Here is a 24,662-nt window from a genome sequence, read left to right on the forward strand (position 1 = left end):
TGACAACGACACCATCCTGGACACCTTGCTGACGCGCGTCAGCAGCAACTCGAGGGTCAGTAGTACAGTGACTGTGTGTGCGGTGCATTAATAGTTGGGACGTACGTATCGGCTCCCCGGTTCAAATGTTTAACGTACTGGTGGATCGGTCCGCGGGAGCCCAAACCGATTTATGCGTTGGTCAGAAAACCGATACTAATCAAATGAAATGATATTGGTCACATACACATGGTTAGCAGATGTTAATACGAGTGAAATGCTTATACTTCTACATCTGACCGCGCAGCAGTATCTAACAGGTATCTAACAATTCCACAACAAAACCTAATACACACATTCTAGTAAAGGAATGGGATAAGAATATATAAGTATAATATACACTGCTCAAAAAAATAAAGGGAACACTAAAATAACACATCCTAGATCTGAATGAATGAAATATTCTTATTAAATACTTTTTTCTTTACATAGTTGAATGTGCTGACAACAATATCACACAAAAATGATCAATGGAAATCAAATGTATCATCCCATGGAGGTCTGGATTTGGAGTCACACTCAAAATTAAAGTGGAAAACCACACTACTGGCTGATCCAACTTTGATGTAATGTCCTTAAAACAAGTCAAAATGAGGCTCAGTAGTGTGTGTGGCCTCCACGTGCCTGTATGACCTCCCTACAACGCCTGGGCATGCTCCTGATGAGGTGGCGGATGGTCTCCTGAGGGATCTCCTCCCAGACCTGGACTAAAGCATCCGCCAACTCCTGGTAAGTCTGTGGTGCAACGTGGCGTTGGTGGATGGAGCGAGACATGATGTCCCAGATGTGCTCAATTGGATTCAGGTCTGGGGAACGGACGGGCCAGTCCATAGCATCAATGACTTCCTCTTGCAGGAACTGCTGACACACTCCAGCCACATGAGGTCTAGCATTGTCTTGCATTAGGAGGAACCCAGGGCCAACCGCACCAGCATATGGTCTCACAAGGGGTCTGAGGATCTCATCTCGGTACCTAATGGCAGTCCGGCTACCTCTGGTGAGCACATGGAGGGCTGTGCGGCCTCCCAAAGAAATGCCACCCCACACCATGACTGACCCACCTCCAAACCGGTCATGCTGGAGGATGTTGCAGGCAGCAGAACGTTCTCCACGGCGTCTCCAGACTCTGTCACGTCTGTCACATGTGCGTGTGAACCTGCTTTCATCTGTGAAGAGCACAGGGCGGCAGTGGCGAATTTGCCAATCTTGGTGTTCTCTGGCAAATGCCAAACGTCCTGCACGGTGTTGGGCTGTAAGCACAACCCCCACCTGTGGATGTCGGGCCCTCATACCACTCTCATGGAGTCTGTTTCTGACCATTTGAGCAGACACATGCACGTTTGTGGCCTGCTGGAGGTCATTTTGCAGGGCTCTGGCTGTCCTCCTGCTCCTCCTTGCACAAAGGCGGAGGTAGCGGTCCTGCTGCTGGGTTGTTGCCCTCCTACGGCCTCCTCCACGTCTCCTTATGTACTGGCCTGTCTCCTGGTAGCGCCTCCATGCTCTGGACACTACGCTGACAGACACAGCAAACCTTTTTGCCACAGCTTGCATTTGTGCCATCCTGGATGAACTGCACTACCTGAGCCACTTGTGTGGGTTGTAGACTCCGTCTCATGCTACCACTAGAGTGAAAGCACCGCCAGCATTCAAAAGTGACCAAAACATCAGCCAGGAAGCATAGGAACTGAAAAGTGGTCTGTGGTCACCACCTGCAGAACTACTCCTTTATTGGGGGTGTCTTGCTAATTGCCTATAATTTCCACCTTTTGTCTATTCCATTTGCACAACAGCATGTGAAATGTATTGTCAATCAGTGTTGCTTCCTAAGTGGACAGTTTGATTTCACAGAAGTGTGATTGACTTGGAGTTACATTGTGTTGTTTAAGTGTTCCCTTTATTTTTTTGAGCAGTGTATATGGATGAGCAGTCACAGAGCGGCTAAGATGCAATAGATAGTAAAGAATAGATAGTGAAGGATACAGTATACAGTATGAGATGAGTAATGTGAGCGATGTAAACATTCTTAAAGTGGCATTATTAAAGTGACTAGTGTTCCATTTATTAAAGTGGCCAGTGATATCAAGTCTGTAGGTAGGTAGCAGCCTCTCTATGATAGTGATGGCTGTTTAACAGTCTGATGGCCTTGAGATTGAAAAACAGCTTCTATCTCTGTCCCAGCTTTGATGCACCTGTACTGACCTCGCCTTCTGGATGATAGCGGGGTGAACAGGCAGTGGCTTGGGTGGTTGTTGTCTTTGTTGATCTTTTTGGGCAGACCTCACTACCCTCTGGAGAGCCCTGCGGTTGTGGTCGGAGCCATACCAGGCGGTGATACAGCCCGACAGGATGCTCTCAGTTGTGCACCTGTAACAGTTAGTGAGGGTTTTCGGTGACAAGCCACATTTCCTCATCCTCCTGAGGTTTAGGAGGCGCTGTTGCGCCTTCACCACACTGTTTTGTGTGGGTGGACCATTTCAGTTTGTCGGTGATATGTACACCGAAGAACTTTCCACCTTCTCCACTGCTGTTTCCTGAAGTCCATGATCATCTCTTTTGTTTTGCTGACATTGAGTGAGAGGTTATTTTCCTGACACCACACTCCGAAGGGTCTTGTCGTTGTTGGTAATCAAGCCGACCTGCAAACTTGATGATTGAGTTGGGAGGCGTGCATAGACACGCAGTCGTGGGTGAACAGGGAGTACAGGAGAGGGCTGAGAACGCACCCTTGTGGTGCCCCTGTGTTGAGGATCAGAGGGGTGGAGTTTCCTAACCTCACCACCTGGGGGCGGCCCGTCAAGAAGTCCAGGACCCAGTTGCACAGGGCGGGTTCGAGACCCAGGGTCTCCAGCTTAATGATGAGCTTGGAGGGTACTATGGTGTTGAATGCTGAGCTGTAGTCGATGAACAGCATTCTTACATAGGTATTCCTCTTGTCCAGATGGGATAGGGCAGTGTGCAGTGTGATGGCGATCGCATCGTCTGTGGACCTGGTTAGGGCGGTAAGCAAATTGAAGTGGGTCTAGGGTGACAGGTAGAGGTCGACCGATTAATTGGCAGGGCCGGTTTTTAAAGTTTTCATAACAATCGGTAATCTGCGTTTTTGGACGTCGATCATGGCCGACTACATTGCAATCCACGAGGAGACTGCGTGGCAGGCTGACTACCTGTTATGCGACTACCTGTTATGCGAGTGCAGCAAGAAGCCAAGGTAAGTTGCTAGCTAGCATTAAACTTATCTTATAAAAAAACAATCAATCTCAACATAATCGCAGCTTAACTGCACATGGTTGATGATATTACTAGTTTAACTAGAATGCCCTGCGTTGCATATAATCGATGCGGTGCTTGTTAATTTTTCATCAAATCACAACCTACTTCGCCAAACGGGTGATGATTTAACAAAAGCGCATTTGCGTCAGGGTATATGCAGCAGTTTGGGCCGCCTGGCTCGTTGCAAACTGTGTGACCATTTCTTCCTAACAAAGACCGTAATTCATTTGCCAGAATTTTACATAATTATGACATAACATTGAAGGTTGTGCAATGTAACAGCAATATTTAGACTTAGGGTTGCCACCCGTTAGATAAAATACGGAATGGTTCCGCAGTTCAGTGAAAGAATAGACGTTTTGTTTTCGAAATGATAGTTTCCGGATTTAACCATATTAATGACTAAAGGCTCGTATTTCTGTGTGTTTATTATATTATAATTATTTAGTCAGTGATTTGATATTTGATAGAGAAGTCTGACTGAGCGGTGTTAGGCAGCAGGAGGCTCGTAAGCATTCATTCAAACAGCACTTTCCTGCGTTTGCCAGCTGCTCTTCGCAATGCTTGAAGCACAGCGCTGTTTATGACTTCAAGCAAGACGTCGATGTCCGCGATGGGGCTGGTTTTCTTTTTGTAATCCGCGATTGTCTGTAGACCCTGCCCACATACGTCTCGTGTCTGAGCCGTTGATTTACGACTCCATTTTGTCTCTATACTGACGCCTTGCTTGTTTGATTGCCATGCGGAGGGAATCACTACAGTTTGTATTTGGCCGTGTTTCCAGTCACCTTCCCATGATTAAATGCGGTGGTACGTGCTTTCAAATGTTAACGAATTCGCCGGTTCACTCATATTTTAGTTCCAAAAATACCTCTTATCTGTTGTGGCTGAGTTGATGCATTTTGATCATTGGCTAAATGCCATGCTAGTCTCTAAATATAAATACTGACATAGTATTAGCTCAAAGCATAATTCAAAAATGACAAGTTAATCAGTTGGGGAATGGTGAGTTCAGATCAGATGTGGGGGGGACTAAAAGCATACCCCCCCCTTCCCCCTCCCAATCTGATAGTGGGGTGGTCGAGGCTTTGTCTGCCCAATGGCTCAGCTCAGGTGCCTACTCACACCATTGACATTAACACTCACTCACTCACTCACATACTCACTCACTCACTCACTGATTCACTCACTCACTCACTCAAACATGCTCATGTTCTGTTGTTTCTATCGATCTCTACCTGTGTCTAATGTTCTGCTGTTTCTATCTATCTCTACCTGTGTCTAATGTTCTGTTGTTTCTATCGATCTCTACCTGTGTCTAATGTTCTGTTGTTTCTATCTATCTCTACCTGTGTCTAATGTTCTGTTGTTTCTATCGATCTCTACCTGTGTCTAATGTTCTGTTGTTTCTATCTATCTCTACCTGTGTCTAATGTTCTGTTGTTTCTATCGATCTCTACCTGTGTCTAATGTTCTGTTGTTTCTATCGATCTCTACCTGTGTCTAATGTTCTGTTGTTTCTATCTATCTCTACCTGTGTCTAATGTTCTGTTGTTTCTATCGATCTCTACCTGTGTCTAATGTTCTGTTGTTTCTATCGATCTCTACCTGTGTCTAATGTTCTGTTTCTATCTATCTCTACCTGTGTCTAATGTTCTGTTGTTTCTATCTATCTCTACCTGTGTCTAATGTTCTGTTTCTATCTATCTCTACCTGTGTCTAATGTTCTGTTGTTTCTATCGATCTCTACCTGTGTCTAATGTTCTGCTGTTTCTATCTATCTCTACCTGTGTCTAATGTTCTGTTGTTTCTATCGATCTCTACCTGTGTCTAATGTTCTGCTGTTTCTATCTATCTCTACCTGTGTCTAATGTTCTGTTTCTATCTATCTCTACCTGTGTCTAATGTTCTGTTGTTTCTATCTATCTCTACCTGTGTCTAATGTTCTGTTTCTATCTATCTCTACCTGTGTCTAATGTTCTGTTGTTTCTATCTATCTCTACCTGTGTCTAATGTTCTGTTTCTATCGATCTCTACCTGTGTCTAATGTTCTGTTGTTTCTATCTATCTCTACCTGTGTCTAATGTTCTGCTGTTTCTATCGATCTCTACCTGTGTCTAATGTTCTGCTGTTTCTATCGATCTCTACCTGTGTCTAATGTTCTGCTGTTTCTATCGATCTCTACCTGTGTCTAATGTTCTGTTTCTATCTATCTCTACCTGTGTCTCATGTTCTGTTTCTATCTATCTCTACCTGTGTCTAATGTTCTGCTGTTTCTATCGATCTCTACCTGTGTCTAATGTTCTGTTGTTTCTATCGATCTCTACCTGTGTCTAATGTTCTGTTGTTTCTATCGATCTCTACCTGTGTCTAATGTTCTGTTGTTTCTATCGATCTCTACCTGTGTCTAATGTTCTGCTGTTTCTATCGATCTCTACCTGTGTCTAATGTTTTGCTGTTTCTCTCCTACAGCTGTGTATGGTGTCTTTGAGCCTCTTCCGGACTCTACTCTCTCTCAACTGTGAAGACCTCATGTTGCAGTTGGTTCTCAGGTAGAAACTGTCTGTCTGTCTGTCTGTCTGTCTGTGTGGTCTGTCTGTCTGTCTGTGTGGTCTGTCTGTCTGTCTGTGTGGTCTGTCTGTCTGTCTGTCTGTGTGGTCTGTCTGTCTGTCTGTCTGTGTGGTCTGTCTGTCTGTCTGTCTGTCTGTGTGGTCTGTCTGTCTGTCTGTCTGTCTGTCTGTCTGTGTGGTCTGTCTGTCTGTCTGTCTGTGTGGTCTGTCTGTCTGGTCTGTGTGTGTGTGTGTGTGTAGTCTATATGGAATGGGTGTGTGTAGTCATTGTTTTGTTGTCGTGCAGGTATCTGCTGCCCTGTACCCATGTGATGTTGAGTCAGAGGCGTGCTGTCAGGGACACTGATCTCTATGGTAAATCAGCTGACAAGTTCCTGTCCCTCATCCCAGAGTGCTGCCGCCTGAGCATACTGCCCTCTGCTGAGCGGGAGGAAGAACCTGCCTTCTGGGGGAAAGGTAATTACCTGGACACTTTTTGTTGTTGACACTTTATTCAGACAGTAAGGAAATGAGATGGGGGGGTTGGTCCCTGGTCTCCTGTGTTGGGGGGAGGTCCCTGGTCTCCTGTGTTGGGGGGAGGTCCCTGGTCTCCTGTGGGGGGTGGTTGGTCCCTGGTCTCCTGTGGGGGGTGGTTGGTCCCTGGTCTCCTGTGGGGGGTGGTTGGTCCCTGGTCTCCTGGGGGGGGGGGGGGGGAGGTCCCTGGTCTCCTGTGTTGGGGGGGGGGGGGGGGGGGGGGGGTGTTTGGTCCCTGGTCTCCTCTCCTGTGGGGGGGGGTGTTTGGTCCCTGGTCTCCTCTCCTGTGGGGGGGGGGGGGGGGGGGGGGGTTGGTCCCTGGTCTCCTCTCCATCTCCCTCCTCAAACCTCTCCCTCTCCCTCTCCCTCCCAAAACCTCTCCACCTCCATCTCCATCTCCCTCTCCAAACCTCTCCATCTCCCTCTCCAAACCTCTCCATCTCCCTCTCCACCTCCCTCTCCATCTCCCTCTCCACCTCCCATTCCCTCTCCACCTCCCATTCCCTCTCCACCTCCCATTCCCTCTCCACCTCCCACTCCCTCTCCATCTCCCTCTCCACCTCCCACTCCCTCTCCATCTCCCTCTCCATCTCCCTCTCCATCTCCCTCCCCAAACCTCTCCATCTCCCTCTCCATCCCCAAACCTCTCCATCTCCCTCTCCATCTCCCTCTCCCTCCCCAAACCTCTCCCTCTCCCTCTCCACCTCCCTCTCCATCTCCCTCTCCACCTCCCACTCCCTCTCCATCTCCCTCTCCACCTCCCACTCCCTCTCCATCTCCCTCCCCACCTCCATCTCCCTCCCCACCTCCATCTCCCTCCCCACCTCCATCTCCCTCTCCACCTCCCACTCCCTCTCCATCTCCACCTCCCACTCCCTCTCCATCTCCCTCCCCAAACCTCTCCATCTCCCTCTTCATCCCCAAACCTCTCCATCTCCCTCTCCATCTCCACCTCCATCTCCCTCCCCACCTCCATCTCCCTCTCCATCTCCCTCCCCAAACCTCTCCATCTCCCTCCCCAAACCTCTCCATCTCCCTCCCCAAACCTCTCCATCTCCCTCCCCAAACCTCTCCATCTCCCTCCCCAAACCTCTCCATCTCACTCCCCAAACCTCTCCATCTCACTCTCCATCTCCCTCCCCAAACCTCTCCATCTCCCTCTCCATCTCCCTCCCCAAACCTCCCCACCTCCCTCCCCAAACCTCCCCACCTCCCTCTCCATCTCCCTCCCCAAACCTCCCCACCTCCCTCCCCAAACCTCTCCACCTCCCTCCATCTCCCTCCTCAAACCTCTCCATCTCCCTCCTCAAACCTCTCCATCTCCCTCCTCAAACCTCTCCATCTCCCTCCTCAAAACTCTCCATCTCCCTCCTCAAAACTCTCCATCTCCCTCCTCAAACCTCTCCATCTCTCTCCCCAAACCTCTCCACCTCCCTCCTCAAAACTCTCCATCTCCCTCCTCAAACCTCTCCACCTCCCTCCTCAAACCTCTCCATCTCCCTCAAACCTCTCCATCTCCCTCATCCAACGTCTCCACCTCCCTCCTAAAACCTCTCCACCTCCCTCCCAAACCTCTCCCATCTCCCTCCCCAAACCTCTCCATCTCCCTCTCCATCTCCCTCCCCAAACCTCTCCATCTCCCTCTCCAAACCTCTCCACCTCCCTCTCCATCTCCCTCCCCAAACCTCTCCACCTCCTTCCCCAAACCTCTCCCTCTCCATCTCCCTCTCCAAACCTCTCCATCTCCCTCTCCATCTCCCTCTCCAAACCTCTCCATCTCCCTCTCCATCTCCTTCCCCAAACCTCTCCATCTCCTTCCCCAAACCTCTCCATCTCCTTCCCCAAACCTCTCCCTCTCCATCTCCCTCCCCAAACCTCTCCATCTCCCTCTCCATCTCCTTCCCCAAACCTCTCCATCTCCATCTACCTCCATCTCCCTCCCCAAACATCTCCCTCTCCCTCCACCTCCCTCCCCAAACCTCTCCACCTCCCTCCATCTCCCTCTCCCTCCACCTCCCTCCCCAAACCTCTCCATCTCCCTCCCCAAACCTCTCCATCTCCCTCCCCAAACCTCTCCATCTCCCTCCCCAAACATCTCCCTCTCCCTCCCCAAACATCTCCCTCTCCCTCCACCTCCCTCCCCAAACCTCTCCACCTCCCTCCCCAAACCTCTCCACCTTCCTCCCCAAACCTCTCCACCTTCCTCCCCAAACCTCTCCACCTTCCTCCCCAAACCTCTCCACCTTCCTCCCCAAACCTCTCCACCTTCCTCCCCAAACCTCTCCACCTCCCTCCCCAAACCTCTCCACCTCCCTCCCCAAACCTCTCCACCTCCCTCCCCAAACCTCTCCACCTCCCTCCCCAAACCTCCCCATCTCCCTCCCCAAACCTCTCCACCTTCCTCCCCAAACCTCTCCACCTCCCTCCCCAAACCTCTCCACCTCCCTCCCCAAACCTCTCCACCTCCCTCCCCATCTCCCTCCCCAAACCTCCCCATCTCCCTCCCCAAACCTCTCCACCTTCCTCCCCAAACCTCTCCACCTTCCTCCCCAAACCTCTCCACCTTCCTCCCCAAACCTCTCCACCTTCCTCCCCAAACCTCTCCACCTCCCTCCCCAAACCTCTCCACCTCCCTCCCCAAACCTCTCCACCTCCCTCCCCAAACCTCTCCACCTCCCTCCCCAAACCTCCCCTTCTCCCTCCCCAAACCTCTCCACCTCCCTCCATCTCCCTCCTCAAACCTCTCCATCTCCCTCCTCAAAACTCTCCATCTCCCTCCTCAAACCTCTCCATCTCTCTCCCCAAACCTCTCCACCTCCCTCCTCAAAACTCTCCATCTCCCTCCTCAAACCTCTCCACCTCCCTCCTCAAACCTCTCCATCTCCCTCAAACCTCTCCATCTCCCTCATCCAACGTCTCCACCTCCCTCCTAAAACCTCTCCACCTCCCTCCCAAACCTCTCCCATCTCCCTCCCCAAACCCCTCCATCTCCCTCTCCATCTCCCTCCCCAAACCTCTCCATCTCCCTCTCCAAACCTCTCCACCTCCCTCTCCATCTCCCTCCCCAAACCTCTCCACCTCCTTCCCCAAACCTCTCCCTCTCCATCTCCCTCTCCAAACCTCTCCATCTCCCTCTCCATCTCCTTCCCCAAACCTCTCCATCTCCCTCTCCATCTCCTTCCCCAAACCTCTCCATCTCCTTCCCCAAACCTCTCCCTCTCCATCTCCCTCCCCAAACCTCTCCATCTCCCTCTCCATCTCCTTCCCCAAACCTCTCCATCTCCATCTACCTCCATCTCCCTCCCCAAACATCTCCCTCTCCCTCCACCTCCCTCCCCAAACCTCTCCACCTCCCTCCATCTCCCTCTCCCTCCACCTCCCTCCCCAAACCTCTCCATCTCCCTCCCCAAACCTCTCCATCTCCCTCCCCAAACCTCTCCATCTCCCTCCCCAAACATCTCCCTCTCCCTCCCCAAACATCTCCCTCTCCCTCCACCTCCCTCCCCAAACCTCTCCACCTCCCTCCCCAAACCTCTCCACCTTCCTCCCCAAACCTCTCCACCTTCCTCCCCAAACCTCTCCACCTTCCTCCCCAAACCTCTCCACCTCCCTCCCCAAACCTCTCCACCTCCCTCCCCAAACCTCTCCATCTCCCTCCTCAAACCTCTCCATCTCCCTCCCCAAACCTCTCCATCTCCCTCCCCAAACCTTTCCATCTCCCTCCTCACTCTGCCTCTGTCCCTGATCCCTCCTTTTCTTGATCTATTTACCAAGAAAAGCGAATGTGCTTTTCCAGAACTTTATTTAAACTATGTTTGGTAGAAATAGAATGTTTATTTTGGTGTGGCGGCAATGATTCTGCCGTGGAGCCACGCTTAACTGAATGCAGAGGAAACACTGCCATGGTGTTGAGAGTTGGATGAAGTTGAACTAGAAGTGTTAAAGGATAACCATGACTGACGTTCCTCCCTGTTATGTGCTCTTTGTCTCCGTCCGTCTCTGTCTCCGTCTGTCTGTCTCCGTCCCCCTGTCTGTCTGTCTACCTCATCTGTCTGTTTATCTGTCTTCCCCATCTGTCTGTCTGTTTCTGTCTCTCCCCCTGTATGTCTGTCTGTCTCTCCCTATCCATCCATCCGTCTCTCTGTCTCTCCCTGTGTCTGTCTGTAGTACTGAACAGTCCCAGCTCAGAGTCTCCTGTACACCCCAAACCGAGCACTCCGTCCCGCCTGGCCCTCTTCATGCGCCAGCAGAGCACTGCACTGCCCTTCACTCCCTCCCCCACTGAGACGGTCCCCTCGTCCCCCCGCGGGGGCCCTAGCACCCCCCTGTCCCCCGACAGCCCCATGCACCCCGTCCCAGAGGGGCTGGACTGGGAGTCGGGGTACCTGGAGTACCTCAGGGACGCCCGTAGGGGGGTAGAGCTGTGCTCCTGGGCCTGCCGGAACTGGTCAGCCCCCTACGACGGAGAGGACCCCTCACCCAACACGGCCCCTCTACCTCCCCCGCCCCCCACCTCCAACCCTTCCCTGGCCATGTTCCCAGAGCACTTCTCCTTCCAGCAGGGAGGAGGTGGTAGTAACTCCCACGGCCAGCAGAGGGCAGCGGTGGTGGCAGCAGCTCGGTCAGAGTGGAGCAGTACAGAGAGAGACAGTGGAGAGTGGGACGTCACCATCGGTAAGAACAACTGTACTATCAGCCTCACGCCCCGCACCAAGAAACGCAGCCTACAGAGAGAGGAGGTCCCCCTCCCAAAACCTCTCCACCTCCCTCCTGACTCTACCTCTGCCTCCGTCCCTGACCCCTCTACTGCCCCCCACCTCCCCTCCGGCCCCTCCATAGGCCCTCACCAGGCCATCTTCAATGGAACGTCGTCAGGGGGTCAGGAGGACAGGTGTCCAGACAGCCGGGATGGAGGGATGGAGGTTAAGAAGGTGAAGAGAGATTTGGGCGAGCAGCAGCACCCTGCGGGGGTGGGGGACTCTAGTCAGAACATTGCGGTAGATGCCAGCCTGGCCCCTGCCCAGTCCTGTGGGCCCCTACAGGTGTTGCACAGTGAAGGGAATAGAAGTGTGACTGTGGAAAACTCCCGACGTCTTCCATCACACATACAGAGTCCCACCCAGGAACAGCCTGCTCCGTGGACTCCAGCACCTTGTACCAACTCCTCCAACGTCAGCCTGCCCCCTCAGGTCCCTGGATCGGGACCTCCAGAGGCAATGCTCTCTACCCAGTCAGAAGCAGTGGAGCGGCTGATCTCTGAGCTCCTGGATGGGGTCGGACCGGGGGAGGGGGGCCAGCAGGGGCCTGGAGACTCCAACGGCCAGGGCATCAGCATCGAGGCCTTCACCCAGGAACTCCGGGAGCTGGAGGAGAGGGTGAGGGAGAGGAGCAGGGGGGTGGGGCTTCTCAGACAGCTGGAGGAGACTACCAGAGACCCCGACTCAGAGGAACCGCTGCTCCACTCGCCCCTGGACGCTGACCTGATCGGGTCTGGGGCAGGGACTGGGGTGGAGCCCAAGGGATTAGGGTCAGCTGTGGGGCTGTTCAGCCCTGCCAGGCCTCTAGGACAGCCATCCTCTCAGCCCTACACAGGTGACAAAGACCACCACACTACAGTGTAATGTCTATCACACTGTTGATATTGTCTTTTCTGAAGTTGTTTTTCTGGGGATGTCAGTTGCCAAATATTGATTTGGTGTTTGATGTTGGAGGATATTGATTGATGTTGGAGGATATTGATTGATGTTGGAGGATATTGATTGATGTTGGAGGATATTGATTGATGTTGCAGGATATTGATTGATGTTGGAGGATATTGATTGATGTTGGAGGATATTGATTGATGTTGGAGGATATTGATTGATGTTGGAGGATATTGATTGATGTTGGAGGATATTGATTGATGTTGGAGGATATTGATTGATGTTGGAGGATATTGATTGATGTTGGAGGATATTGATTGATGTTGGAGGATATTGATTGATGTTGGAGGATATTGATTGATGTTGGAGGATATTGATTGATGTTGGAGGATATTGATGGATGTTGGAGGATATTGATGTTGGAGGATAATGATGTTGGAGAATATTGATTGGAGGATATTGATTGATGTTGGAGGATATTGATTGATGTTGGAGGATATTGATTGATGTTGGAGGATATTGATTGATGTTGGAGGATATTGATTGATGTTGGAGGATATTGATTGGAGGATATTGATTGGAGGATATTGATTGGAGGATATTGATTGGAGGATATTGATTGATGTTGGAGGATGTTGATTGATGTTGGAGGATGTTGATTGATGTTGGAGGATGTTGATTGATGTTGGAGGATGTTGATTGATGTTGGAGGATGTTGATTGATGTTGGAGGATGTTGATTGATGTTGGAGGATGTTGATTGATGTTGGAGGATGTTGATTGATGTTGGAGGATGTTGATTGATGTTGGAGGATGTTGGTTGATGTTGGAGGATGTTGATTGATGTTGGAGGATGTTGGTTGATGTTGGAGGATGTTGATTGATGTTGGAGGATGTTGATTGATGTTGGAGGATATTGATTGATGTTGGAGGATATTGATTGATGTTGGAGGATATTGATTGATGTTGGAGGATATTGATTGGAGGATGTTGATTGATGTTGGAAGATGTTGATTGATGTTGGAGGATGTTGATTGATGTTGGAAGATGTTGATTGATGTTGGAGGATGTTGATTGATGTTGGAGGATGTTGATTGATGTTGGAGGATGTTGATTGATGTTGGAGGATGTTGATTGATGTTGGAGGATATTGATTGATGTTGGAGGATGTTGATTGATGTTGGAGGATGTTGATTGATGTTGGAGGATGTTGATTGATGTTGGAGGATGTTGATTGATGTTGGAGGATGTTGATTGATGTTGGAGGATGTTGATTGATGTTGGAGGATGTTGATTGATGTTGGAGGGATGTTGATTGATGTTGGAGGGATGTTGATTGATGTTGGAGGATATTGATTGATGTTGGAGGATATTGATTGATGTTGGAGGATATTGATTGATGTTGGAGGATATTGATTGATGTTGGAGGATATTGATTGATGTTGGAGGATATTGATTGGAGGATATTGATTGGAGGATGTTGATTGATGTTGGAGGATGTTGATTGATGTTGGAGGATGTTGATTGATGTTGGAGGATGTTGATTGATGTTGGAGGATGTTGATTGATGTTGGAGGATGTTGATTGATGTTGGAGGATGTTGATTGATGTTGGAGGATGTTGATTGATGTTGGAGGATGTTGATTGATGTTGGAGGATGTTGATTGATGTTGGAGGATGTTGATTGATGTTGGAGGATGTTGATTGATGTTGGAGGATGTTGATTGATGTTGGAGGATGTTGATTGATGTTGGAGGATGTTGATTGATGTTGGAGGATGTTGATTGATGTTGGAGGATGTTGATTGATGTTGGAGGATGTTGATTGATGTTGGAGGATGTTGATTGATGTTGGAGGATGTTGGAGGGTGTTGGAGGGTGTTGATTGATGTTGGAGGATGTTGATTGATGTTGGAGGATGTTGATTGATGTTGGAGGATATTGATTGATGTTGGAGGATATTGATTGATGTTGGAGGATATTGATTGATGTTGGAGGATATTGATTGATGTTGGAGGATATTGATTGATGTTGGAGGATATTGATTGATGTTGGAGGATATTGATTGATGTTGGAGGATATTGATTGATGTTGGAGGATATTGATTGATGTTGGAGGATATTGATTGATGTTGGAGGATATTGATGGATGTTGGAGGATATTGATGTTGGAGGATAATGATGTTGGAGAATATTGATTGGAGGATATTGATTGATGTTGGAGGATATTGATTGATGTTGGAGGATATTGATTGATGTTGGAGGATATTGATTGATGTTGGAGGATATTGATTGATGTTGGAGGATATTGATTGGAGGATATTGATTGGAGGATATTGATTGGAGGATATTGATTGGAGGATATTGATTGATGTTGGAGGATGTTGATTGATGTTGGAGGATGTTGATTGATGTTGGAGGATGTTGATTGATGTTGGAGGATGTTGATTGATGTTGGAGGATGTTGATTGATGTTGGAGGATGTTGATTGATGTTGGAGGATGTTGATTGATGTTGGAGGATGTTGATTGATGTTGGAGGATGTTGGTTGATGTTGGAGGATGTTGATTGATGTTGGAGGATGTTGGTTGATGTTGGAGGATGTTGATTGATGTTGGAGGATGTTGATTGATGTTGGAGGATATTGATTGATGTTGGAGGATATTGATTGATGTTGGAGGATATTGATTGATGTTGGAGGATATTGATTGGAGGATGTTGATTGATGTTGGAAGATGTTGATTGATGTTGGAGGATGTTGATTGATGTTGGAAGATGTTGATTGATGTTGGAGGATGTTGATTGATGTTGGAGGATGTTGATTGATGTTGGAGGATGTTGATTGATGTTGGAGGATGTTGATTGATGTTGGAGGATATTGATTGATGTTGGAGGATGTTGATTGATGTTGGAGGATGTTGATTGATGTTGGAGGATGTTGATTGATGTTGGAGGATGTTGATTGATGTTGGAGGATGTTGATTGATGTTGGAGGATGTTGATTGATGTTGGAGGATGTTGATTGATGTTGGAGGGATGTTGATTGATGTTGGAGGGATGTTGATTGATGTTGGAGGATATTGATTGATGTTGGAGGATATTGATTGATGTTGGAGGATATTGATTGATGTTGGAGGATATTGATTGATGTTGGAGGATATTGATTGATGTTGGAGGATATTGATTGGAGGATATTGATTGGAGGATGTTGATTGATGTTGGAGGATGTTGATTGATGTTGGAGGATGTTGATTGATGTTGGAGGATGTTGATTGATGTTGGAGGATGTTGATTGATGTTGGAGGATGTTGATTGATGTTGGAGGATGTTGATTGATGTTGGAGGATGTTGATTGATGTTGGAGGATGTTGATTGATGTTGGAGGATGTTGATTGATGTTGGAGGATGTTGATTGATGTTGGAGGATGTTGATTGATGTTGGAGGATGTTGATTGATGTTGGAGGATGTTGATTGATGTTGGAGGATGTTGATTGATGTTGGAGGATGTTGATTGATGTTGGAGGATGTTGATTGATGTTGGAGGATGTTGATTGATGTTGGAGGATGTTGATTGATGTTGGAGGATGTTGGAGGGTGTTGGAGGGTGTTGATTGATGTTGGAGGATGTTGATTGATGTTGGAGGATGTTGATTGATGTTGGAGGATATTGATTGATGTTGGAGGATATTGATTGATGTTGGAGGATATTGATTGATGTTGGAGGATATTGATTGGAGGATATTGATTGGAGGATATTGATTGATGTTGGAGGATGTTGATTGATGTTGGAGGATGTTGATTGATGTTGGAGGATGTTGATTGATGTTGGAGGATGTTGATTGATGTTGGAGGATGTTGATTGATGTTGGAGGATATTGATTGATGTTGGAGGATATTGATTGATGTTGGAGGATATTGATTGATGTTGGAGGATATTGATTGATGTTGGAGGATGTTGATTGATGTTGGAGGATGTTGATTGATGTTGGAGGATATTGATTGATGTTGGAGGATGCTCAATTGTTTGACTTTTAATGTGGGTTTTATATTTATTTTAGTTAGCGCACCAGGTGGTATTAGTTAGTTATTTTTTAAATGCTGGACTGTATGGTGTTTGGTGTGACACAGTAAATTATTACTGACTGTTTGGTGTGACACAGTAAATTAATACTGACTGTTTGGTGTGACACAGTAAATTAATACTGACTGTTTGGTGTGACACAGTACATTAATACTGACTGTTTGGTGTGACACAGTACATTAATACTGACTGTTTGGTGTGACACAGTACATTAATACTGACTGTTTGGTGTGACACAGTACATTAATACTGACTGTTTGGTGTGACACAGTAAATTAATACTGACTGTTTGGTGTGACACAGTACATTAATACTGACTGTTTGGTGTGACACAGTACATTAATACTGACTGTTTGGTGTGACACAGTAAATTAATACTGACTGTTTGGTGTGACACAGTAAATTAATACTGACTGTTTGGTGTGACACAGTACATTAATACTGACTGTTTGGTGTGACACAGTAAATTATTACTGACTGTTTGGTGTGACACAGTAAATTATTACTGACTGTTTGGTGTGACACAGTAAATTATTACTGACTGTTTGGTGTGACACAGTAAATTATTACTGACTGTTTGGTGTGACACAGTAAATTAACACTGACTGTTTGGTGTGACACATTAAATTAATACTGACTGTTTGGTGTGACACAGTAAATTAATACTGACTGTTTGGTGTGACACAGTAAATTAACACTGACTGTTTGGTGTGACACAGTAAATTAACACTGACTGTTTGGTGTGACACAGTAAATTAATACTGACTGTTTGGTGTGACACAGTAAATTAACACTGACTGTTTGGTGTGACACAGTAAATTAATACTGACTGTTTGATGTTTGGTGTGACACAGTAAATTAATACTGACTGTTTGGTGTGACACAGTACATTAATACTGACTGTTTGGTGTGACACAGTACATTAATACTGACTGTTTGGTGTGACACAGTAAATTAATACTGACTGTTTGGTGTGACACAGTACATTAATACTGACTGTTTGGTGTGACACAGTAAATTAACACTGACTGTTTGGTGTGACACAGTAAATTAATACTGACTGTTTGGTGTGACACAGTAAATTAATACTGACTGTTTGGTGTGACACAGTAAATTAATACTGGCTGTTTGGTGTGACACAGTAAATTAATACTGGCTGTTTGGTGTGACACAGTAAATTATTACTGACTGTTTGGTGTGACACAGTAAATTAATACTGACTGTTTGTTGTGACACAGTAAATTAATACTGACTGTTTGGTGTGACACAGTAAATTAACACTGACTGTTTGGTGTGACACAGTAAATTAACACTGACTGTTTGGTGTGACACAGTAAATTAACACTGACTGTTTGGTGTGACACAGTAAATTAACACTGACTGTTTGGTGTGACACAGTAAATTAATACTGACTGTTTGGTGTGACACAGTAAATTAATACTGACTGTTTGGTGTGACACAGTAAATTAATACTGACTGTTTGGTGTGACACAGTAAATTAATACTGACTGTTTGGTGTGACACAGTACATTAATACTGACTGTTTGGTGTGACACAGTAAATTATTACTGACTGTTTGGTGTGACACAGTAAATTATTTCTGACTGTTTGGTGTGACACAGTAAATTATTACTGACTGTTTGGTGTGACACAGTAAATTAACACTGACTGTTTGGTGTGACACATTAAATTAATACTGACTGTTTGGTGTGACACAGTAAATTAATACTGACTGTTTGGTGTGACACAGTAAATTAATACTGACTGTTTGGTGTGACACAGTACATTAATACTGACTGTTTGGTGTGACACAGTAAATTAATACTGACTGTTTGGTGTTTGGTGTGACACAGTAAATTAATACTGACTGTTTGGTGTGACACAGTAAATTAATACTGACTGTTTGGTGTGACACAGTAAATTAATACTGACTGTTTGGTGTGACACAGTAAATTAATACTGACTGTTTGGTGTGACACAGTAAATTAATACTGACTGATTGGTGTGACACAGTAAATTAATACTGACTGTTTGGTGTGACACAGTAAATTAATACTGACTGTTTGGTGTTTGGTGTGACACAGTAAATTAATACTGACTGTTTGGTGTGACACAGTAAATTAACACTGACTGTTTGGTGTGACACAGTAAATTATTACTGACTGTTTGGTGTGACACAGTAAATTAACACTGACTGTTTGGTGTGACACAGTAAATTAACACTGACTGTTTGGTGTGACACAGTAAATTAACACTGACTGTTTGGTGTGACACAGTAAATTAACACTGACTGTTTGGTGTGACACAGTAAATTAACACTGACTGTTTGGTGTGACACAGTAAATTAACACTGACTGTTTGGTGTGACACAGTAAATTAACACTGACTGTTTGGTGTGACACAGTAAATTAATACTGACTGTTTGGTGTGACACAGTAAATTAATACTGACTGTTTGGTGTGACACAGTAAATTAATACTGACTGTTTGGTGTGACACAGTAAATTAACACTGACTGTTTGGTGTGACACAGTAAATTAACACTGACTGTTTGGTGTGACACAGTAAATTAACACTGACTGTTTGGTGTGACACAGTAAATTAACACTGACTGTTTGGTGTGACACAGTAAATTAACACTGACTGTTTGGTGTGACACAGTAAATTAACACTGACTGTTTGGTGTGACACAGTAAATTAACACTGACTGTTTGGTGTGACACAGTAAATTAACACTGGCTGTTTGGTGTGACACAGTAAATTAACACTGACTGTTTGGTGTGACACAGTAAATTAACACTGACTGTTTGGTGTGACACAGTAAATTAACACTGACTGTTTGGTGTGACACAGTAAATTAACACTGACTGTTTGGTGTGACACAGTAAATTAACACTGACTGTTTGGTGTGACACAGTAAATTAACACTGACTGTTTGGTGTGACACAGTAAATTAACACTGACTGTTTGGTGTGACACAGTAAATTAACACTGACTGTTTGGTGTGACACAGTAAATTAACACTGACTGTTTGGTGTGACACAGTAAATTAACACTGACTGTTTGGTGTGACACAGTAAATTAACACTGACTGTTTGGTGTGACACAGTAAATTAACACTGACTGTTTGGTGTGACACAGTAAATTAACACTGACTGTTTGGTGTGACACAGTAAATTAACACTGACTGTTTGGTGTGACACAGTAAATTAATACTGACTGTTTGGTGTGACACAGTAAATTAACACTGACTGTTTGGTGTGACACAGTAAATTAACACTGACTGTTTGGTGTGACACAGTAAATTAATACTGACTGCTGCTTCCTTTGGTATTTCGTGTTGCCTGTTTTTTCATGTTGGATCTAGCTTTCCGGTAGTGTGCTGGTGTACCCTCTCCCGCCGTTCTCACGTTCTCTCCCTCCCCCGTCAGGTCCGTTTATGGTGGTTCTGTTTGCCAAGCTGGAGAACATGCTCCAGAACTCTTTGTATGTGAACATCTTGCTGACAGGGATCCTGTGCCAGCTAGCCTGCTACCCTCAGCCCCTGCTCCGATCCTTCCTCCTCAACACTAACATGGTGTTCCAGCCCAGCGTCAAGTCTCTCATACAGGTAGGAAGACATCGCTGTGTTCCTGGTCTGGTAGAAAGTCTCTCATGCAGGTAGGAAGACATCGCTGTGTTCCTGGTCTGGTAGAACGTCTCATACAGGTAGGAAGACATCGCTGTGTTCCTGGTCTGGTAGAAAGTCTCTCATACAGGTAGGAAGACATCACTGTGTTCCTGGTCTGGTAGAAAGTCTCTCATACAGGTAGGAAGACATCGCTGTGTTCCTGGTCTGGTAGAAAGTCTCTCATACAGGTAGGAAGACATCACTGTGTTCCTGGTCTGGTAGAACGTCTCATACAGATAGGAAGACATCGCTGTGTCCCTGGTCTGGTAGAAAGTCTCTCATGCAGGTAGGAAGACATCGCTGTGTTCCTGGTCTGGTAGAAAGTCTCTCATACAGGTAGGAAGACATCGCTGTGTTCCTGGTCTGGTAGAACGTCTCATACAGGTAGGAAGACATCGCTGTGTTCCTGGTCTGGTAGAACGTCTCATACAGGTAGGAAGACATCGCTGTGTCCCTGGTCTGGTAGAACGTCTCATACAGGTAGGAAGACATCACTGTATTTCCAGGCAGACATAGAGGGGTTATGTGATGTTTACTAAGTAGTTGTCATCTTGTAAACGACCATGTTCTGCCACATGGGTCAGTTGCCCATCTCTTCTAATCTCTTGCCCTAACATCACCTGGCTGTCCTCTGCTGTCCTCCGTCACTCATCTTCGCTCTGTTCCCTTCAAATGCTGACCACTTTCTCCTCTGCCCTCTTCTGCTCTCTCAATGGACTGTTTATACAGTGCATTTGGAAAGTATTCAGACCCCTTGACATTTTCCACATTTTGTTACATTACAGCCTTATTCTAAAATGGATTCAATTGTGTCGTCCCCCCACTCAATCTAAATACAATACCCCATAATGATAAAGCAAAAACAGGTTTTTAGACATGTTTGCAAATGTATATATAAAATAAAAATCTGAAATATCACATTTACGTAAGTATTCAGACCCTTTACTCAGTACTTTGTTGAAGCACCTTTGGCATTGATTACAGCCTCGGGTCTTCTTGGATGTGACGCTACAAGCTTGACACACCTGTATTGGGGAGTTTCTCCCATTCTTCTCTGCAGATCCTCTCAGGGTCTGTCAGGTTGGAAGACGCTGTTTTTAGGTCTCTCCAGAGATGGGTTCGATTGGGTTCAAATCTCGGTTTCATCAGACCAGAGAATCTTGTTTCTCATGCTCTGAGAGTCCTTTAGGTGCCTTTTGGCAAATTCACAGCTGTCATGTACCTTTTACTGAGGAGTGGCTTCCGTCTGGCCACTTCAGCATAAAGTCCTGATTGGTGGAGTGCTGCAGAGATGGTTGTCCTTCTCGAAGGTTCTCCCATCTCCACAGAGGATCTCTAGAGGTCTTTCAGAGTGACCATCAGGTTCTTGGTAACCTCCCTGACAAAGGCCCTTCTGCCCCGATTGCTCAGTTTGGGGAAGCTCTAGGAAGAAGAGTCTTGGTGATTCCAAACTTATTCCATTTAAGAATGACGGAGGCCACTGTGTTCTTAGGGACCTTCAATGCTGCAGAATTTGTTTGGTACCGTTCCCCAGATCTGTGCCTCGTCACAATCCTGGCTTGGTTTTTACTCTGACATGCACTGTCAACTGTGGGACCTTATATAGACAGGTGTGTGCCGTTCCAAATTATGTCCAATCAATTGAATTAACCACAGGTGGACTCCAATCAAGTTGTATAACATCTCAAGGATGATCAATGGAAACAGGATGCACCTGAGCTCAATTTCGAGTCTCATCGTAAAGGGTCTGAATACTTATGTAAATAAGGTATTTCTATTTATTTATTTTTTAGAAATTTGCAAAACCTTCTTTGCTTTGTCATTATGGGGTATTGTGATGTCATTATGGGGTATAGTGATGTCATTATGGGGTATTGTGTGTAGATTGATGAGGAAAACAATTAGTGTAATCCATTTTAGAATAAGGCTGTAACGTAACAAAATGTGGAAAAGTTCAAAGGGTCTGAATACTTTTCTGAATGCACTGTATGTCAGAATAGCTTGAAGCCATATGGCTGTATGTTTTTTGTAATGATCAGATGACTTACTATCTCCCTTTCTCCTCACTCCCCTGTCTCCTCCCTCCCATCTCCCTCCCCTGCCTGCTCTGTCTTCTCTCTCCCCTTCCTCTTCTCTTCCCCCTCTCTCCCCTGCATTCTCTCTCTTCCCTCTCTGCCCCCCCCTCTCTTCTCTCTCCCCTGCATTCTCTCTCTCCTCTCTCTTCCCTCTCTGCCCCCCCCTTTCTCCCCTGCCTTCTCTCTCTCCTCTCTCTTCCCTCTCTGCCCTCTCTCCTCTCTCTTCCCTCTCTGCCCTCTCTCCTCTCTTCTCTCTCCCTCCCCTGCCTGCTCTGTCTTCTCTCTCCCCTTCCTCTTCTCTTCCCCCTCTCTCCCCTGCATTCTCTCTCTTCCCTCTCTGCCCCCCCCTCTCTTCTCTCTCCCCTGCATTCTCTCTCTCCTCTCTCTTCCCTCTCTGCCCCCCCCTTTCTCCCCTGCCTTCTCTCTCTCCTCTCTCTTCCCTCTCTGCCCTCTCTCCTCTCTCTTCCCTCTCTGCCCTCTCTCCTCTCTTCTCTCTCTCTTCCCTGCCTTCTCTCTCTCCTTTCTCTCTTCTCTCTCTCCTCTCTTCTCTTCTCTCTCCTTTCTCTCTTCTCTCTCTCCTCTCTTCTCTTCTCTCTCCTTTCTCTCTTCTCTCTCTCCTCTCTTCCCTCTCTGCCCTCCCTCCTATCTTCCCTCTCCCCCCTTCCTCCTCTCTCTTCTCTCCCTCCCCTTCCTTCTCGCTTCCCACTCCCCACTCCCCCCCCCCCCCTCTCCCTCTCTCCCCTGCCTCAGGTTCTGGGCTCAGTAAAGAATCGCATTGAGGTGTTTGCAGCGTCCCATGAGGACTTCCCTGCCATGCTGAGGAAAGCCCAGCGGTACCTGGTTGCCAGGGGCAAAGTGGACTGGGCTGACTCTTCCCCCATGGGGGTACCCACACTGCGACGCTCTGATTCCCTGGGTGAGAGGGACACACACCAGACACACACACACACACACACACACACACACACACACACACACACACACACACAGCGTGTAGTAGCCCATTGGAAAGCTAGAGAGAATGAATAATGCAGAGGCTGTGTTGTAGTTGATTTGTGGGAATTGTGCCATCTGTTCACAGGGTTACTGGGTTGAATGGAATTGGGTAGGCAGCAGCAGGGAGGGTGTCTGGATGGTTCTGCTTTGGCTGCTACTGTCTGGATGGTTCTGCTTTGGCTGCTACTGTCTGGATGGTTCTGGTTTAGCTGCTACTGTCTTGATGGTTCTGGTTTGGCTGCTACTGTCTGGATGGTTCTGGTTTGGCTGCTACTGTCTGGATGGTTCTGGTTTAGCTGCTACTGTCTTGATGGTTCTGGTTTGGCTGCTACTGTCTGTATAGTTCTGGTTTGGCTGCTACTGTCTGGATGGTTCTGGTTTGGCTGCTACTGTCTGGATGGTTCTGGTTTAGCTGCTACTGTCTTGATGGTTCTGGTTTGGCTGCTACTGTCTGTATAGTTCTGGTTTGGCTGCTACTGTCTGGATAGTTCTGGTTTGGCTGCTACTGTCTGGATGGTTCTGGTTTGGCTGCTACTGTCTGGATGGTTCTGGTTTGGCTGCTACTGTCTGGATAGTTCTGGTTTGGCTGCTACTGTCTGGATGGTTCTGGTTTGGCTGCTACTGTCTGGATGGTTCTGGTTTGGCTGCTACTGTCTGGATGGTTCTGGTTTAGCTGCTACTGTCTGGATGGTTCTGGTTTGGCTGCTACTGTCTGGATGGTTCTGGTTTGGCTGCTACTGTCTGGATGGTTCTGGTTTAGCTGCTACTGTCTGGATGGTTCTGCTTTGGCTGCTACTGTCTGGATGGTTCTGGTTTGGCTGCTACTGTCTGGATGGTTCTGGTTTGGCTGCTACTGTCTGGATAGTTCTGGTTTGGCTGCTACTGTCTGGATGGTTCTGGTTTGACTGCTACTGTCTGGATGGTTCTGCTTTGGCTGCTACTGTCTGGATGGTTCTGCTTTGGCTGCTACTGTCTGGATGGTTCTGGTTTAGCTGCTACTGTCTGGATGGTTCTGGTTTAGCTGCTACTGTCTGGGTGGTTCTGGTTTGGCTGCTACTGTCTGGATGGTTCTGGTTTGGCTGCTACTGTCTGGATGGTTCTGGTTTGGCTGCTACTGTCTGGATAGTTCTGGTTTAGCTGCTACTGTCTGGATGGTTCTGGTTTGGCTGCTACTGTCTGGATGGTTCTGGTTTGGCTGCTACTGTCTGGATGGTTCTGGTTTGGCTGCTACTGTCTGGGTGGTTCTGGTTTGGCTGCTACTGTCTGGATGGTTCTGGTTTGGCTGCTACTGTCTGGGTGGTTCTGGTTTGGCTGCTACTGTCTTGATGGTTCTGGTTTGGCTGCTACTGTCTGGATGGTTCTGGTTTGGCTGCTACTGTCTGGATGGTTCTGGTTTGGCTGCTACTGTCTGGATGGTTCTGGTTTGGCTGCTACTGTCTGGATGGTTCTGGTTTGGCTGCTACTGTCTGGATGGTTCTGGTTTGGCTGCTACTGTCTGGATGGCTCTGGTTAGGTGTGGCTGCAGCAGTCAGCCTGGGTGGTGTAGCTGGTCATCTGACACGGGTCATTACATCATCACTGCCTCTAGTGAACCAGTCTGGAACTGTGTTCTGGCCACATTAACAAGCACACACACTATTGACAAGGCACCTAATATGTACCCATGTCTATATCTGCACGTTTTAGAGGTTTAAACTGACGTAACGGACCTGTTTTGAACTGACCTGTTTTTAACGGACCTGTTTTAAACTGACCTGTTTTAAACTGACATAACGGACCTGTTTTAAACTGACATAACGGGCCTGTTTT

At 47.0% G+C, this 24,662-nt stretch overlaps 1 protein-coding gene across 1 annotated transcript in view; it reads left to right on the forward strand.

The window, feature by feature from the left end:
- Window positions 1-24,662, forward strand: part of LOC129820812 (FHF complex subunit HOOK interacting protein 1B-like) — a gene marked incomplete in the record, with an annotated part of 81,671 nt that overhangs the window by 53,347 nt on the left and 3,662 nt on the right. The window contains 6 exon segments of the mRNA XM_055877796.1: window positions 1-55; window positions 5,782-5,861; window positions 6,166-6,335; window positions 10,560-11,984; window positions 19,544-19,722; window positions 22,608-22,773. Coding sequence (XP_055733771.1) covers window positions 1-55; window positions 5,782-5,861; window positions 6,166-6,335; window positions 10,560-11,984; window positions 19,544-19,722; window positions 22,608-22,773 — 2,075 coding nt within the window.

The sequence above is a fragment of the Salvelinus fontinalis genome, chromosome 23 (genome assembly GCF_029448725.1).
Source record: "Salvelinus fontinalis isolate EN_2023a chromosome 23, ASM2944872v1, whole genome shotgun sequence".
In the NCBI taxonomy this organism is placed as follows: Eukaryota; Metazoa; Chordata; class Actinopteri; order Salmoniformes; family Salmonidae; genus Salvelinus; species Salvelinus fontinalis.